Source organism: Bolinopsis microptera, chromosome 13 (assembly GCF_026151205.1).
Source record: "Bolinopsis microptera isolate Bmic1 chromosome 13, MBARI_Bmic_1.0, whole genome shotgun sequence".
Lineage (NCBI taxonomy): Eukaryota > Metazoa > Ctenophora > Tentaculata > Lobata > Bolinopsidae > Bolinopsis > Bolinopsis microptera.
In genome coordinates this window covers 7,924,045-7,942,111 of record NC_087084.1, presented here as the reverse complement: position 1 = coordinate 7,942,111, position 18,067 = coordinate 7,924,045, and the positions used below count along the sequence as shown (strand labels likewise).

Genomic DNA, 18,067 nt, shown 5'->3' with positions numbered 1-18,067 from the left:
ATTTTGTAAGTCCATTCACTTCTTTACCATCAACTTCTCTCTACAGACAAATGCAACAAACTACCAGACACACAGAACCTAGCAACAACTACCCAGTTTCCAGTGTCCTACAACACTCCGGTGAAAGTTCAGTGTGATGCTGGGTACTCCCTGATAGGTGGTCACATCATCACATGTATTAGAGGAGATACCTTTCGGTCGATTCACGGTCAGCTTCCTTCGTGCAAAGCAAGTGAGTGGTACATTTGAGGAAGGAAGATGCAATAACCAATGATTTTGCTGTATTTATAGTATAGTAATATGTCTTACAGTACATTACAAATTGGATGTACTCAAGGTACCCTAAGAAGATCCCTGATCTTGCAACGTAGAAATGGAAATAAATAAGTTAAACTCATTTCCAATAACTATCAGAGTCCTGTTCCAGTTTACCTCCTGATATCCCTTATCTAAAGACAGAAGTGTTATTTCCTGTGAACTATGGAACGATTGTGTCAGTGAGCTGTTCAGAAGATAAGGAATTGAGGGGTGATGAGCTGATCACTTGTGACCAGGGTACAAAGTTCCAGTATCAGGATAAACCTAAATGTAACGATCTCGGTATGTAAGATCATTCTTTCGGTTTAAAAAGGATAGATCAGAACTGGCCTTCGTCGGAATAAAATATTTCGCAAAAAGCAGTACAGTAATTAGTTATAAGAAAACAAAAATGGAACTAATGAAAGCAAAGTCAGTATAGCTACAACAATAAAAGAGAAACTCATTTAAACTTGAATTTACAGGGACTTGCACTGAGTTGCCGATAGGATCAAACATGAAAACAAACTCAGTTTTCCCGGTAGAGAAGGGATCTGAGGTGTTTGTGAGCTGTGTTGAGGGTTTCACTCTCACTCCTGGAGACATGACGATAACCTGCGTGCAGGACGCTCACTATACCTATAAAGACTTACAGACTTGTATTATAGGTGTGTGGAATATGTTTTCAGTAACTGAACTATAAGATTTTAATTCATCATTGATCATACATTCTCAGATAAATCAAAGAATCTCATTTAATCGCGACCGTTTCTATTTTCAGACAAGTGCACTGGACTGCCAGATGTCTTCAACATAAAAACCAGCACCTCACTACCTGTGGACCACGGAACTACAGTGGAAGTGGACTGTATCCCGGGATACAGTGTTTCAGGGACCAGACTTATCACCTGTATCAAGGACAAGAACTGGGAGTTTGTAGACACTCCTGTGTGTGTATTAGGTGGGTTGTTTGAAGTTTAGAATTCGGTCTCCACAAGTATGGTTCACCAGAGATAGTTTTGGAGCTTTTTGGAGCTTTCAGTTGTCTATATGTAAGAACACAGGCTAAAGGATGAGTCGAGGGTTAGAAGTCAGTGCAGATCTACAATCTACATGAACAGACCTTTACATACATAATTATTTTGCTAGCGAGTGAGATAAAAAGGCTTTAAAAGAAGATACTTTTGTTGTAATCGACAAAGGAAGTGTTTTTTGTTGTAATGATCAATTTTCTTTCTCACTTTTCAGACACGTGTACAGAACTACCAGCAGCTCTATCAGATATGACAACCACCTTCCCCGTCATAGTAGGAACAGTAGTGGAAGTAGCCTGCAAGGCTGGTCACACTCTAACTGGAGACAACACCATCACCTGCATCAGAGACAGTTCCTTTGATTTTAATCAACGTCCAATCTGCACTATAGGTTAGTCTCCGGCTAAACATTTTTTAAATGTATGCATGTTGCAGATTTAGAAGAAAACATCATTTAAACAAATAATCAGATGAGCTAAGAATTTAGAATTGGTACTAAAATTTGAATCTCTAGATCACTGCAAGGGAATGATGTTAGAAAACCACCTATCAACTAACGCCACCTTTCCTATCACATACGGAACTGATATCACAGTAGTCTGTGATCCTCAGTACTTACTGATGGGCAGTAAAGTGATAACTTGTGAGAAAGGGATCGTCTTCTCTCGGTCGTCACGCCCTCAGTGTGTTAACCCAGGTAAACTAGTTCAGTTTTACTTTTTATAGAGGCATTGTTACTCAGATTTCTGATAAATAACAACATATACAAATTCCAAAAGTTCCGTGTTCAGTTATTTGTTATTATAGCACAATGTAACCTCACGAAACCACAATACGACACTAATTTAAAATTCACCTTTTGTGTACTAATCTCCGGATACTTCAAGAGTTTCTTTGTTGGTTATTTATTTTCATTGTTCTCAATTTTGTGGAACTGTTATATTGTTAATTGTTAGTGACGACAGTTTAAATTCTTCATTCCTCCTGAAATAATACCATAACATTTTAATTGAACTCTAAGAGAATTTTCCCTTAACTACAGTATATCTTACCTGTTTGCTTCGTAGTAGGTTATAAACCTACAACGATGAGAAGTTTAAAGTCAGTACCAAGACACCTCCTCATAGGAGCATTTAAAATAGCTGCAGAAATTCGCAGGCGAGTGATTAAGATCAAACAGGGTGGCGTTAACCCACAGGGAGTTAATTTTAAACTTTCTTATTTTATTTCGTCTATTGACGTCTAAAAGATAGTTTTCTTTTGAGAAGGAACTGAGACACAATCAAATGACACATCACGAGTCGATCTTGCTTAATAAGTTACGTTTGTTTTTAAGATATTGTCTAAATAACCGTTGAAAATATGTGAGCCAACAGTTTAGAAAACCAATTATTTATCTCATACAGAACCTGACATTTCAGAGGTTGTGACCCTAAATGATTTTGATTTAGAACGACCTTGTAAAGCTCAAGGTCCCTGTGTTGTCAGAAATTATTTACATCGAAGTGACTACTCTCTGACTACTCTCTGTTACATAATGATGAAGTGTGTAACATAATGAGAAAATGGTTTTAGATAATGAGAGAGTGGTTTTAAATAACTCCCCTGGCCCTGGACTATCATGTATTCAAGAGACAAAGTGGGTTGAACTGCCCTAAGAACTGACCGGATATCCGGCTGAATCCGGTTTCTGCCGGATATCCGGCTTTAATGTCCGATTCCGGTTTCTGTCCGGTTTCCAAGAATCTGGCCGGATATTCAACCGGAAATTTCTTTTTTAATGTTCCTGAAATGCATATTTTTGTTCTTGCTGAGGGGCATCCAGTCAGTGCTCTCAGTGACCAGTGAATTCCACGCCTCCACGGTCGCTTGTTATGATAACAAGCGACCGTGGAGGCGTGGAATTTACTGGTCAATAAAAAATCCTTCTATTTTCGATTCTCTGGGCCAGCTGTCTGCTAGGTTTCAGAAGATGGTACCAGATGCTGTCACAATTGAGCACTCGGCTCCTCTAATTGGGTCCAATTACACGTGATACACTATATTATTCCATATAAGGCCTGATCAAGTAGCTTGGGCTCTGGTGACGTCACAAAATATCCTAGTTGGCATACGACACGTTACGAATGTGATCACGTGCCCGAGGATTTACGAATCAAGATCACGTGATAGGATTACTGGTCACATGATAGGACCGACTGTCACGTGACCTCAGTTATCCCTCATATGGCACAAGGAGCTGCAATTTATCAGCTCTTAATTGGACTGCAATCCTTGACAGGCCTATAATTACCCAATTTTAAATGAACGATATCTTATTCTACAGAATGATAAGAGTGTAAAGAGAATGCTTCCCGGAATCAGCACAATGCAGGGAACAAGATGCTGTTGGAATTTCAATTGTTCATCTTCCACCAAGAGTCCCTACTGTATATTGTGTTGATTCATAATTAATTACTGGTACAAATTGAGAAATAGCTATAATTTTGATCGAACATTCTTTTTAATGATCACCAAAGATTTGAACAAGAAACGTAAATTGAGGCATAAATTGTAATTTTTGTAAGTCTATAAACTTTTAGAACACTTTTTTTGCTATAAAAATGTGTTATGTCTAATATGCAATGTATACTATTGTACACGTTGCACACGACAAAAGTTAATTGATATCAAATATTGTAATATCATATAGTCAAAACAATATGTAAATGGGTGGTGTACTGTTAATTGTTTTACAGTTTCTATTCGGTTTTGTCTGTTTCTTGAAAATAAACTAGTTCTAAATCTATATGTTGCTGGATGAAATCCCAATCGGCTAGATCGGTGGGGTTGCGGGTTCTCTGTTCTTGAAGCATAACAAGAAATGCAGCCGCTTTTCTTTTGTGGATGCTCGCTCAATTTCCCGATCGGGAAAAAATGATACTATGATCTTTTAGAGTTTTAGTAACAGAAGCTTTAAAAAACATGTGTTAATCGTCTTCAAGTTCAGCTATGATGGGTAGGCGTGAAAAGGTGATTATAAAAATGATTGAGTGGTGTCAATAAGTCGTATTCATAAAGAGGTTGAAATATTTAGGTATTGATGAATACAAATTATTCTTTTATGAATAGCAAATAGCTTTTGCTTAACTTTAACCTAGAATCATTATTATTAATCATAATCTTCCATCAAGAAAATATTTACATTTTGCATACAAATTTAACATGTATATTATCTGGCTGGCTAGATTCACACAGTTCAAGATTTTAACGGATCAAAATACTGATTACTGATAGTTAACAAAAATCCCATATTGTCCATTTAAGTTGAAGAGTTCCAGCTATTTAATAATTTAACCGCTGCGAAGAAAATAAACGTGAGAGTATAGCGGTTATAAAAACAAATAATCTATGTGAGTTTTTGTATTGCCTATTATAGACGAGGATCCAATCATTGAAGCTGACGTTTCGTCACGGAGTGAGAGCATTTCCCACTGCAGTCAGACGTAATCCTCGCCCCAAGTTCCATTTCCTCGTGATCAAAGGAGAAAGCGCTCTCACAGCCCATTCCCGAGAAGGCGAATCTTTTTACTTTACTGTATATGTCCACGCATTCTCCTCTCAGTTTCTGTTCGTACAAGACATCTCCTTTGATCTTGATTCGTAGAGATCCGTTCTTCAGGGACAATGACCATACAGTATGTCCGTCTTTGGCTGTAGCTTTCTTTAAAGCAGGAGGTGTTTGGCAGGCGATACACCCGGTGAGGTAGATTCCGGAGAGACTCCACTGGAGTCTGCCGACAACTTTTCCGTCCTCTTCATACAGTACAATGGTACTGAACGTCTTCCGTTTGATGTGAGAGTGTACTTGGATGCCTTTGTGGGAGTTGATTAGATCCTGCTTTACTGTACAGTCCATGTTAGAGCAGTAGCCACACTCGGGAGTCCAGCAGTCACAGGTCGGGTATTGCGCTGAAATAATGGTTTGTAACCATAAATAATGACCTGCCAAACTAAGTCAATATTCAGATTATGATATTATGGAGAATAATCATAAAAAATCGTCAATTAAAGAAGGGATCGTTCAAATATTACGTCACCCAGATTTTTTCATTCAAATTTTGACCCTTCGTAGACCACTTCTCGTGATTTATTAAATAGATAATAATTTGTTTTATTAATATCTGAGCGATCCGTTAAAGTCATTTTCTGTTTACCAGTATATAGTGCACTCGTCATAAAACTTGTCGTAGCGTAACTTGTTGTATCAACTGAAATGAAGGATCAATAATTAAGTAAGCCCGTCTTATGGTGATGCTCAGCACTGTTGAAAATCCCTTCTTCACAACTACAAGTTTTAGTGAGCACTTCAGATGAGTTTTAACAAATCTGAACTTATTTCGACTAGTTTAATGTCCTCAAAATTTGTGGAAAATTACATGCGACATTTACACTTTTCTGTTTTGATGGCAGATGCCTTGCTGAAGGCGGCTGATGTACTGTCGTTGGAATCTGTTCCATCCTCTGTTCCATCCTCTGTTCCATCCTCAGTTCCTTCCTCGGTGCCATCATCAGGTCCTTCTCCCTCTTTTGGTCCTTTTTTCCCCTTCTTCTTCCTCCTCCTCCCTCTGCCTCGTCCCCTTCCTCTTCTTCGTTTTCTCCATTTTCCTTGTCCACCAGCCTCTGCTTCCTCTGTTGCCCATTCTGTTGCTCCCTCTCCTATATCTGGAAATAAGTCACAGTGTAAAACAATAATAGCCTTACATACAAAAAACAAACAGCAGAATATTAAACGTTTTCGTTCGTGAACCAGGGTTTTTGCATTATGCTTGACGAGTGACGACTTCTATGTCTCGTTACGGAAATAAATCATTTATAACTTTTAAGTAACGGGGTTAAAATAATGAAACCTCTTACCTTCTCTGTTTGCAAATTTCTTTCCCCATTTGATACCCCTATCCTTTCTTCTCTGTTTACGTTTTTGGGCCTCTGTTATGAAAATAAATATTGTTAAATTTCAATATTCACTAAATCAAATATTCAACTATTTTTGGAAAACCCTTAATTAACGCGTGTCCAATTAAATTACGCCACTATAGCGATAAAAACGCCACTAATTATTTGTACCAATATCCTCAAAGCTTCAAGCTTACGTGTCCTCACATTAGTTTAACTTATTTCTATTAATATTACAATTAACTGCAAGATCAACTACATACTTGTACACGGATCAAGTGTGCACACTTTAGCTTCCTTCGGGTCCCCACTGCACTCTCTACCCCCGTAAGCAGGTGTGGGGTTAGTACAGGTTCTGGTCCTTATCTGTGTCCCCTCCCCACATTCAGCCGAGCATTCCGACCATTCCCCGAAACTCGTCCAGCCCCCGTTCACTGAGGATTTTTATCAGTGAAGTTAGTAAAGACAAAGTGTAGGAATTATAATTGTGTGCGTAATTGTAGCAGCGAAGAGAATTATCGTCTTTTGAGAATTAGAAAGATAGAAGACAACAAATCTATAAATAATTGTTATGATACCTTTTAAGCTATAGCAATATACGATTGATACGTGTAATATAAAAACATGTTATCGAACGTGTTTCAGGTTTATAAATTGAAATTAATGAGTCAACTTATTAATTAATAAGATAATTAATTAATAAAACAAACCTCCATGGGTATAACAGAACTCCTTTAATTCATCTGAACCATCAAAACAGTCCTCCCTCCCATCGCACATGGTTCGCTTCATGATACACTTCAGACCATCATTACACTTGATTTTGTGGTACGGACAAGTGTGCGCTGATACAGCAAATATTAATATTAATTTTAACAAAATATTAATCTATTTAAAAAATCTATTTGTATTTATTTCAACTCGTATAAGCACTATCAGTTCTTTAGCGATAGTTGAAATTCGCTATCTAACGCTATTTATAGCGCAGTCTAGCGCTTCAGCGCTTGATATCGAATTTAAACTATCGGGAAATTCTACGCAGAATATTATTTGTTCAGGTATCAACTATCAATCAAACCTTTATACAAAGTTCAAGTGATTATTTATCTTATCAAACCTTAATAAATTTCAGGTAATTATTCAACAAACCTAAGCAGAGTTCGGGTGTTTCATCTGATCTGTCAGCGCAGTACCCATGTTCTTTTAATTAACTGAATTAATAACTTTAATTAATTAATAAACAAACCTAAGCAGAGTTCGGGTGTTTCATCTGATCTATCAGCGCAGTAGCCATGACCGTCACACAGCCACCACTTACTGATACACTTCGTACCATCACCACACTTAAACTTGTTAAGAGGACAGACAAACGCTGAGGAATTTTAATTAATTAATTAATAACTTTAATTAATTAAATAATTAATTAATAGCTTTAACTTCTATCAAAAACTCGTACCATTACCACACTTAATTTTGTTTGGAGGACACATAAACGCTGTGGAAGGGAACGTTTAAATTTAATCAATTTGATTGATAACTTTAATTAAGGTTTAACAATGGTATGATAACATTTCTTTCTTGAACTTACTTGTTGTATTACTTTAATCTATAAAGTTTCGATTACTAATTCATATTGTCTTCATTAACTCTAAAAAATTTTAAAAACCTTGACAGAAGTCGTATTCTTCGTCAGATCCATCATTACAGTTTTCATACCCGTCACATAATCTCCACGTGTCTACACATTGTTGTTGGTCTGCGCACTTAGATTTATCATCCGGGCACGTGTACGCTGGAGTGAGTGGTGCTTGTTTACAAAGTTTTTAAAGTTTTAATTATTAATAAAGTTGTAATTATAAAATATAAATTTTGTAAGATAACATCTCAAATAACTATAAACAAATTAAGTATATTTCGCGGCTAAACGATTGGCAATCGCATGGGTCGCATGGCAGTGATAATTAATAATAGGGTTAATTAGTTAATAAGTTAATAAGTTAATGAGTTAATTAGTTAATAAGTTAATTAGTTAATTAGTTAATCAGTTAATTAGTAAATTAGTTAATTAGTTAATTAGTTAATTAGTTAATTAGTTAATTAGTTAATTAGTTAATCAGTTAACCAGTTAATAAGTTAATAAGTTAATAAGTTAATAAGTTAATAAGTTAATAAGTTAATAAGTTAATAAGTTAATAAGTTAATTAGTTAATTAGTTAATTAGTTAATTAGTTAATTAGTTAATTAATTAATTAGTTAATTAGTTAATTAGTTAATTAGTTAATTAGTTAATTAGTTAATTAGTTAATTAGTTAATTAGTTAATTAGTTAATTAGTTAATTAGTTAATTAGTTAATTAGTTAATTAGTTAATTAGTTCCTTATAAGGCTGAAACTGTGCGACCAGACGAATCTCTTAGCCGCGGCGGCCTATACAAAAAACTCGATAACTATACAAACCTAAACAGAACTCAGCTGATTCATCTGAAGCATCATTGCAGTCACTATTACCATCGCATAACTTAATGTTATCAACACACTGGAGACCGTCTTTACACGTGACCTGGTTATCCGGACACACTACTCTCTCTGGTGAAGCGGATACTTTATAATATATTTATATAGTTTATAAACTATAGTTTATAAACTATATAAATCAATAAATGTATTTAACTACAATTAAATACATTTATTGAGAATTATGTAATGTAACGTGATGGAAATATTTTAAACAGGCATATCCTGTCCAAACTCCAAACCCAGGATGCACTACATGAAGAATTTGTTTTAACTTTGTATGAAAAGCATTTATATAAAGAGATCTTTAGATTTTTACAGCATGTGATTGATGTGATAAACCAAAACTTGTTACAAGTCGTGAGCCGTGAATAAGTGGGAAAAGTGAGCGACCGACCGATTTCATTCTCGGTATCATTTTGCATTTGAGAACGGTCATTCAAATTAATATAATTTCCTTTTGTTTGGGAAAGGGAGACACTGGTAGCGGTCCACTCTACCCAATTATGGGTTTTGGTAAAATATAACTAATCGTAATAGTTGGACTATGGAGAAAAATGGAAGGGAACATTTAAATTTAATAAATTTGATTAATAACTTTAATTAAGATTTAACAATGGTATGATAACATTTCTTTTTTGAACTTACTTGTTGTTTTACTTTAGTTTATAAATTACGACTGGGTTTTGCTAAAATATAACTAATTGTAATAGTTGGACTATGGAGAAAAATGAGGAATAAATCTGATTTTCATCTCTACATGTAATACCTTAAATTTAATACGCAAGTTGCGATTGATTTTCTTCACTCACGAAGTCGAAATTTAAAGCGGTACTCTGAATTTAGTCTTATAACAAACACCCTGTACATTGTATAATAAAAAACATTCAAAGAAATAAGAAAAGTAAAAGTTGTGGGCTCGATTAGTGGAATTTTATTAATATTGATTAACATTGATAATAATATAATGGAATATCTAACCTGGTATTTTCTCCATGGTAGTAATAATGGCTAAAGAGTAGGTGTAGGAATAGTGCGTTACTTTGGTTGGGCCTTCCTCCTCTGTTAAAATAAACGTATTAGTGTAAACTAACACTGTAAAATAACAGCAAAAGTCCCGAATCCCGATCTAGTGTGTCCCGATTTACTGGGGTTTATTATTAATCACATTTAATTAATCAAAAAATTAATTAATCATAATTTTTCTTCCTAGATACTAAACAGCTTTGGTAGCTCGTGATTTGACTGTAAATGAATATTCTCTTGTCATTTTTTGAAAGACTTAACTTAAACTAGTTAGATCGAACTGATAACTAATTTTATCAAATATTAATAATTGATACCTGTTGGATCCTCTTTCTTATCTGTTGTGTCCTCCCCACTCACTGAAACATTGTATGGTTTATACAATAACACGTTTCAATAGTCCAACAATTTAAAACCGAAGTTGTAAAATTTTAAACTTATCTTGGTACAAGTCACAACACAGCGTATATATGTACTGCATATTATGCAGTAATTATTGATTATAACGGTTGTACAGTGTACCCGAAAATTCCGATCACGAAGTGTGAAAAGAACAAGAATTTCGCCGCGGTAACACCACGCACAATCAAATTTCCCTACTGCCTACAATGTAATTGTTATACTTTATTGTATCCCAGAGTGGTGTTTGGCGCACGTGATAATCGTTTATATTATATTAGGCGTGCAGAACTTGTAAAATTCTGCGCGCATCTGAAGTGTCGCCGTCGATCTGTATGTGGTTTGGTTGTAGATCATTTCATTTTTGCGCGGTTTTGTTTCGTGTTAACGATGCGTATCATGTCACGTCATATTATTGCATCGTATGCCAACTTTATCGACTGTAATCAACTATTCTGTTTGATGCTTACATCTACAGCACCATCAACTATCGACTATCGAGCCTTTGATTTTATATAGGATTCTTTAAAAGCATACCGCAATCTTGATCTTAGTTGCTCCTTGAATGTAAATGTAAAGTAACATCTTTTGTCAACTATGTTTTCGCTTTTTACCATTAAGTGTCGATCAACTGTTAAGTAATCAGCAACGAGTTTATCAGCTGATATCATAATTTAATTTGTTTCGACTTGCTGAATTTTATCACTCGGTAATTTATTGTTTGTTTCACCAAAATAACACTTACATTGATGATTGATCCGCTCTGATGACTAATATGCTATATTAATGAATGAGAGTGAATTGTAACCCGATGGAAACCTGTGTAACAGTCGTCAAGCACCAAAAACTGGTTGCTATGCCTGTAATTAATTAACACATTACAGGCGTCGCGCGCGCAAAATAGACTCCTTTTATACTCATAATTATAGGGGAGTGGTCTATATTGCGAAGGAGCAGACTTTTGTCATCACCGTAGGACCGTCGGGCCACCTCATATATCCAAACCCGATTACTTACTCCCTACGATCTTTTTGCCTTCGGCAAGAGCAGGGAAAAAAATTATTGAAAACTTCAACAATTTTGAGTTAAAGGGAGAAGGTTATTATTAAATATTAGGGTTAAGGTAATGAGTTATGACTATGGTTTGGGTGCTTAAAATCCACCCTACTACCCTAACAGTAATTAGTAACACAAACGTTGGGTATTTTCGCCTCCCTGTACTTACCAAGTTCCTCGGTGTATGCGTGTGTACTTACCAAGTTCCTCGGTGTATCATACGTGTGTGCTTACCAGGTTCCTTGGTGTATGCATGTGTAATTACCAGGTTCCTTGGTGTATCATGCGTGTGTGCTTACCAGGTTCCTTGGTGTATGCATGTGTGCTGGCGTGAGTAAAGTTATAAGTACTCCCATGTGTGTACTCAGTGTATTCTCCTTCAGTAGTATGATCTTCTCCTTCTTCTGAAATAGATTATTCGATAAATAAATAATCAAATGAAAAATTAATTGATTTAATAAATATCTAAACAAAATCAAGTATTCAGATATTACCAAGAAACGTCAAAGCAGAATTGAAAAGATAGTATTCATACCCTGAAAAGAGATTATTGGTATAATCTCCTTTAGAATACGGCCAAATTGCATTTAAAATAGTTAATACGGCCATTGCAATGCAAAGATTTCTTTGGCTATTATAGAATTCGGACTGACCTGCGAGAAGAGACTCCGGTAGAACGAGAAGTACGATCCATATTAGCATCGCACGTTTTATCACCATCATAATCTGCAAAATTGAAATACTGAAGATTTGCAATCAATGATGATTTAGTTTAATTAAAAGTATGGCATGAATTAAACAAATAACAACGCTATAAATATTAGTTACGAGCATGACAATTTAACAAATAACAACGCTATAAATATTAATTAAGTGCATGATAATCTAACAAATAACAACGCTATAAATATTAATTAAGTGCATGATAATCTAATTTTGTAGCGTAGGATCTGGAGTAATGCTTAGAAGTAACGGTTTTTTAAAAGTTTCAAGAATATCATGGGTTGCTGTGTCAAGCAGTTCGCATTCGGAAAATGACACGATATAGCTATTAACCAATCAGCCACCAGAATTTACTGAAACCCAAAATCGCAGTCACGTGTCATAATTATTGTGGTTCACCCCACCACTTCGAGCATAACAAATAAGTTAAGTGATCAATACAGTGCTTCAAAACTAAATAGATTTATAAAATAAACCGCACAAAAAACTCAGGGTTTAACATACATAATGTGAACAAGCTGTAAACCCCTGATTGACCTCGAACCCTGATATACCGAGGCGCTTTCTCCCTAACTCTTCGATATATTAGGGTTTTACTGTGTTATTATGGCCAGGACTAATCCGTCTTTATGGGTAAAGGATCACGAGAAGAGTTCCATCGTGAAACAATCTTAACACAAAATGCACGTGACGTCGTTTTGAACTTGGGGAAAGAAAAAAATACAAAACTGATTTTTTGCAGGCGTAAAATACGATTGTTTGCAGGTAGCCGTATATCATTAGTCTCTCCCTGTCAGTGATCAGCTTAAAGAACTGGCATGATGGACTTTATGTGATGGGGTCAGAGTATCATTTGAACTGCTGAACTTATCCTGAAGCCGATCTTTGTTGTTATGAACCCAAAGTTTTTTCACATTCCGTGGGAATTTTCCAGAGCTTAGTAGGTTTTTTGCAACTAATCTTTTAACTCTCGGATTTCCTTGACATTTTGCATTTTGATTTAAGATCTGCTGGTTTCATAGTGTTTCATGGCGGGCTTATTTTTTAATTAAATGAATGAAGTTACCGCTAATGTATTAGAATTCATGATTTCAAAACATCTGCAAACAAGATTATTAGCTCATGTACCCTTAGTTGGGGGTCACGAAATCCTCTCCGAACCTCCACGTGGTGTGGCTTAGTTGGTACTAACGATTGGTTAATTTTAGACGCATTCCGAAAAAAATTTAACAGGGTCTAAACATAATTTTTTTCGGGCTTATTGATTGGAAACTTCACGTATTCTTACGTATTTCTCTCGAACATTGAATACGCCGTATTTTGAGTCGATTTTTTGACGTATTTAACAACGATGGCTGATTGGGTAATTGCTCTCACCTCCACACCCTCCACCGGACTCCACATTTATAAGCATAATAGTGTGAGAATTTATAACAGTTTGAGCTTTGTTGTTGGGCGACATATCGTGTAGTCATTGGTCGATTACCTTCAATTTGATGTTATGGTTTAAAATCTGCAAGTTAGTCTTATGATTTAATATTTGTGTTATGATTTAATATCTGCAATAAAAATTACCAACGTTTTATTGTTTCGAACCTCCTATGAGCAGTTGTTGTTGGCGAGTGATTTAGTAATAGTGGGACCCCTGCTCATAGGCGTTTTGAAACAATGCAACATGGCTATCGTATTTTTAACAAATGAAATAAATAATTGCAGTAAAATCTGCAATTATTGCAGCTGCAGGAAATGAAATATTAATACAGCTGAGATTGTTGATGTGAAATTACTACTGATCTTTAATCTGTATTATAAATTCAAACGTCAATTAACTGCAAAAAGTCCCATTTCAAGTTACCATAACGACCGAGGAAGTCATCTCAGCCTAGCGAGTAAACACCTCGGGTAATCTGATATCACACTCCAAGAATAACAGAGAATTACAGCGCAGAGTCAAGAGTGTCATCGATTTATATATAAAGAAATTATTGAGTTTAGAAGGAGTTCAATCTTGTTTGAGATAGAATGAAGATTGACGAATAGTACCACATTGTTTAAGACTCGTTGATTCTCCCTTGATCGGGGAGATAAATAATATTAATTGGGCGGCATCTCGCGCTTAGGATCGGGCTGTCACGTCTTGGTTCCATGGCCGGATATTATGCCAAATTATTAGACTAGGGGGTGCTCCATAAAAATAAACTTGCTCGGATTTTAAAAATTTTTGTACCATTGTTTTCTAGAGACTGTGAGAATTTTCACAATACCAAATTTGTCATACCTTTTTGGAAAGATCAGTGAGTTTCGCCTAGGTGCCATATTTGATGGTGCGCGGCTTTTGGAGCAAAATTAGCTGTAAAAGTCGCGTAATTTGACCAAATTTGACCAAATTCGTTGATTTTTGTCGTATTATTTGGATTTATTTTCAGTTCCTTGAATGAGATCATTCTGAAAATTGGCGACGACCTTCCAATAGGGCTTTCACAACTGTCCGAAAAATTTGGTGGATATCGGAGTTGATATAGTGATCAAAATGGGGCAAAATACGCTGCTTTTAGCTGTAACATAATGTCTGATGGTTGGATATGCTTTCAACTTTTCGGACACATTCTTTGTAAGTCTATGAGTTAGCTTACCAATTTTTGTTGCAATTGGAGGTCGGGAAGGATACTTAATATCTATTTGTTTGAAGAAAATTGTGCTGGCCGAAATTAGCGCTAAAAAACCATCCTACAGTCGGCACGCGCGGCTCACTGTCGATGGCGCACTACCTAATTAGACGGAGGTCCATTTCCCGTAGATCATCTCCGGAGATGATTCTCCGGCTCCGTCTACTGTATTAGACGGAGATGAAGCTCTCCGGGAATTTCTCGGAGATTAATTCATACAGAATCATACAGAATCAACAAAATTACCGTAGATGGTCTCCGGTCGTGGAACTGCAAACCGGAGAAATATCCGGAGAAATATCAGTAGATGATCTCCGTCTAATAATTTGGCATAATATCCGGCCATGGAACTGGGGTGTTAGTCAGGCTGTCACGTCTTATCGTCCTAAGTAGAGGACGTTTTCGCTCTATAGTTTAATGTTACCATTCATGATCCTTCTATCAATTTGGCAGTTTACCCTCGAGTTTCTGCACTTTATCTAGCCCCCCCCCCCCCTCTCTTTCCGCCCGTTTACAGTCTTTCGTCCAGAAGTCGATGCTTGTAGAGCTGGGGTTTAACCTCAGGTGGTCCCACGATCGCCACCGAAACCTCATTCGTAGCTAAGAAGTGTACGGTTTCAATTGTTAAAAAAAAGCCAATCCCAATAGTACCTGAAGAGCCATTTGATCACGAACTTTGGGAGTTGTCTAACCCTTTTAGTAGTTTACCGATTTACATACGAGGATTTACTAAAGTACTAACGTTACATAACGACAAAAATGTTTCAGATATTAATTATATCATATTAAATAACATCGGTATAATACGACCCTGCAGTTGTGTTCGTTAGTAGATGTTAGCGAACAAGTTAACTCATTTCCCATAATAAGAATTGGAGACAATTAATTGTGACTCATGACATGCGGCAGACGTGGTTAAAATCTCAAATATTGTACTAATGATTAATAATAAATAATAGTATACATTCCGAGACATGCTTATAACTCCGGTGATTGTAACCTAGATGGTTTGGGAACAAAAATATAGGGATTTTTTCCCCGAAAACCGCCTAATTTCATACCCCAAATTAAATCATGGTATTTGGGGATTTTTTCCCGATCCATGACTTAAAGTGCCGAAGGCACAAACGAGTCAAGGACAAGGGTTAGCGAACGAGGTTTGTTTTGTACAGTGGCCGGGTGCCATATTTTTCCGTCATTTCTGATAATAACAATACAAACAGTGTTAAACCAACAATTTTCATTGAACCATAAGTGTAAGAACATTCTTAATTTCACCATGTACGTATCTCATTAGAGCACTAGTCACTATATGATAGCAAATTATTACTATTTTGAGTTAGTATAACTGTATAACTATTTTTTTATTTATTTAAAGAGAGGCTGGGCCTGGTTGGCCCACGAGAGGATAGCATATGAATGCTTTGCCTACCTCTGGGGTATGGCAGTCCTGTGGAAGGATGCCAGTGGAATCAAGATGTGTAATCAAGGATGATGGTAAGTGTTGTGGGGTATGTCATAGATGAACGCTTAAGTGGTGGTTGAGTGTGGAAGAGAGAGGCGAAATAACTAATAAGACGGCGTTAAACTTAAAGTAGTCGCTATTTTACACCTGTCCGGTCCAACTCCTCTGGCACCATTAAGCGTTTAGTGTGGTTTGTAAAGTTGACAATGGTGGAGATGTGTTGGTTGTCGAATATGTCATTGACAGAGTCCCGGAAATATTGACCTCATAACTATTTTACACAGATCCGTGCCAGATCGAGCGTGCTACTGCTAAATCACTTTACAGTCGATCTTCGATAGTTGAAACCAACTGAAATCGATTTATTTTCGGATGCTGATTGCGAATCACCCCCACGACATTAAAATGCTCCCCTGGCAAGATATTGGCGAAAAACTGTCTCGATCAGTCGATCACGTGATATGACCGTATGAAGAAGTTGGTAAAATTTCTCGTTAGCGTTAGGGTTTAGCATATCAATATGCTTTTGTTAGAAATTGGGTTAGGGTTGGGATCAGATCAGTGGGTTAGGATTTCTCTCAGGGCCAGCTCTAGAGAACGGGTTGAAAAAGTCACGTGACAGTCGAGTGTTGAGGTCCATTCAGTTGACGTGGATCTTATGAGTGGATAGGTTGGTATAAAGGTATAATACCAATAATCCGCAGGCACATCTCCCAAACCATATACTCATAATACAGTAAAACCTCGATTAACTGCTAACCAGTCAACTATTTACCGCAAATCCCGACTTACCGCGGCTGTTTCCTTTCCCCAAACTCCGCATTGAATCGGTGTTATACTATATACTGAATGATACCCCATAGAATTAGAAACCATCATAAGCATGATATCATCCAGTTTTCAATATTCAACCCAGAGTAAAATCTAAATCTCGATACTTTTTTATTTTAACTTCTGTACGGTTACATATCCCTCAACATTACCATATTGACGCATGTAATTTTACAAACAGAAACATCTCATTAAATTGGGGTTAAAATAATCCAACATTTCTCCAGAATGTTTTAAAAATCCCGTCTCCAACATGAGGCGCTTAAGGGACATAAGTCAAAGTGGTCACACAGACATCAAACACTTTTAAGTTTTAACTACCGTTCACCGAACCTTGACTGCGGCTTTGTTAACAAGGTTTGGCCGGTAGAGGGTCCGCAGTAATCCCATTACCTTAGTATTGCTGTACAACTACTACAGAAGCTAAGTAATCCCGATAAAACTCGACCTCTGCCTGATCCAGAAGATGTCACCATTTTACCCTCACACAGACATCGGACGCTGCAGGAAGAAGATAACGATCAGACCTCCTTATCACTTGATCAACATGGAATTATATTAACTGGGCGGCGCGCTCGGCCTGTCTCTCCGTCATATCAGCATGCTTATAAACAGTAAAGACTGGGTTCCCCAGGTTGTATGGAATATGATAAAATACGCCATCACGGATCGGAAAATTGAGCGGCCTTCCAGGGCTTCCACAAAAGAAAAGCGGCCGCATTTCTTGTTACATCTCCTCATTTTACAAAAATGAAACCCAATAAGAAAATGAAATACAATTAAGATCTTCTCTGACCAGTGGTTTAATTTTGTAAACAATTTCTTCGGAGCCTTTGAAAGTTAGCCTCAACTTAACTTATAATCCTCCAGAGGTTATAGGAGACCGACTAATCCGACTAATCCCGAACTTTCACCGCCGTGACCAATAAAGTAGCTTGACCGAGCTTGCTTACTTTTAATGGAACGTGTTCAAAATCCTTTTAAAAACAATTTATGATCGGATTTATCAACGGGATCGGATAAACTTAAATAGGCTTATATTAATATAATATTAATATTTATATTAATTAATGTAAACTAATATAAGCCTTTTGTTAGAATAACGTGTTTCGTCCCTGGCAA

General features: G+C 36.5%; 2 protein-coding genes across 3 annotated transcripts in view; both read right to left on the bottom strand.

The window, feature by feature from the left end:
- The window catches only part of LOC134824961 (ATP-dependent RNA helicase DDX3X-like), a 70,105-nt gene that overhangs the window by 45,853 nt on the left and 6,185 nt on the right, over positions 1 to 18,067 (bottom strand). The gene's annotated exons all lie outside the window — the stretch shown is intronic.
- On the bottom strand, positions 4,289 to 13,445 carry LOC134824751 (uncharacterized). The gene is made up of 12 exons (XM_063836726.1): positions 13,361 to 13,445; positions 10,123 to 10,164; positions 9,761 to 9,841; positions 8,723 to 8,851; positions 7,933 to 8,058; positions 7,513 to 7,638; positions 6,977 to 7,111; positions 6,530 to 6,700; positions 6,228 to 6,299; positions 5,763 to 6,035; positions 5,528 to 5,581; positions 4,289 to 5,282 (listed from the first exon to the last, which is right to left on the bottom strand). Exons 1-12 carry the CDS (start codon positions 13,443 to 13,445, stop codon positions 4,762 to 4,764), a joined length of 1,815 nt encoding a protein of 604 aa, XP_063692796.1. The 3' UTR covers positions 4,289 to 4,761.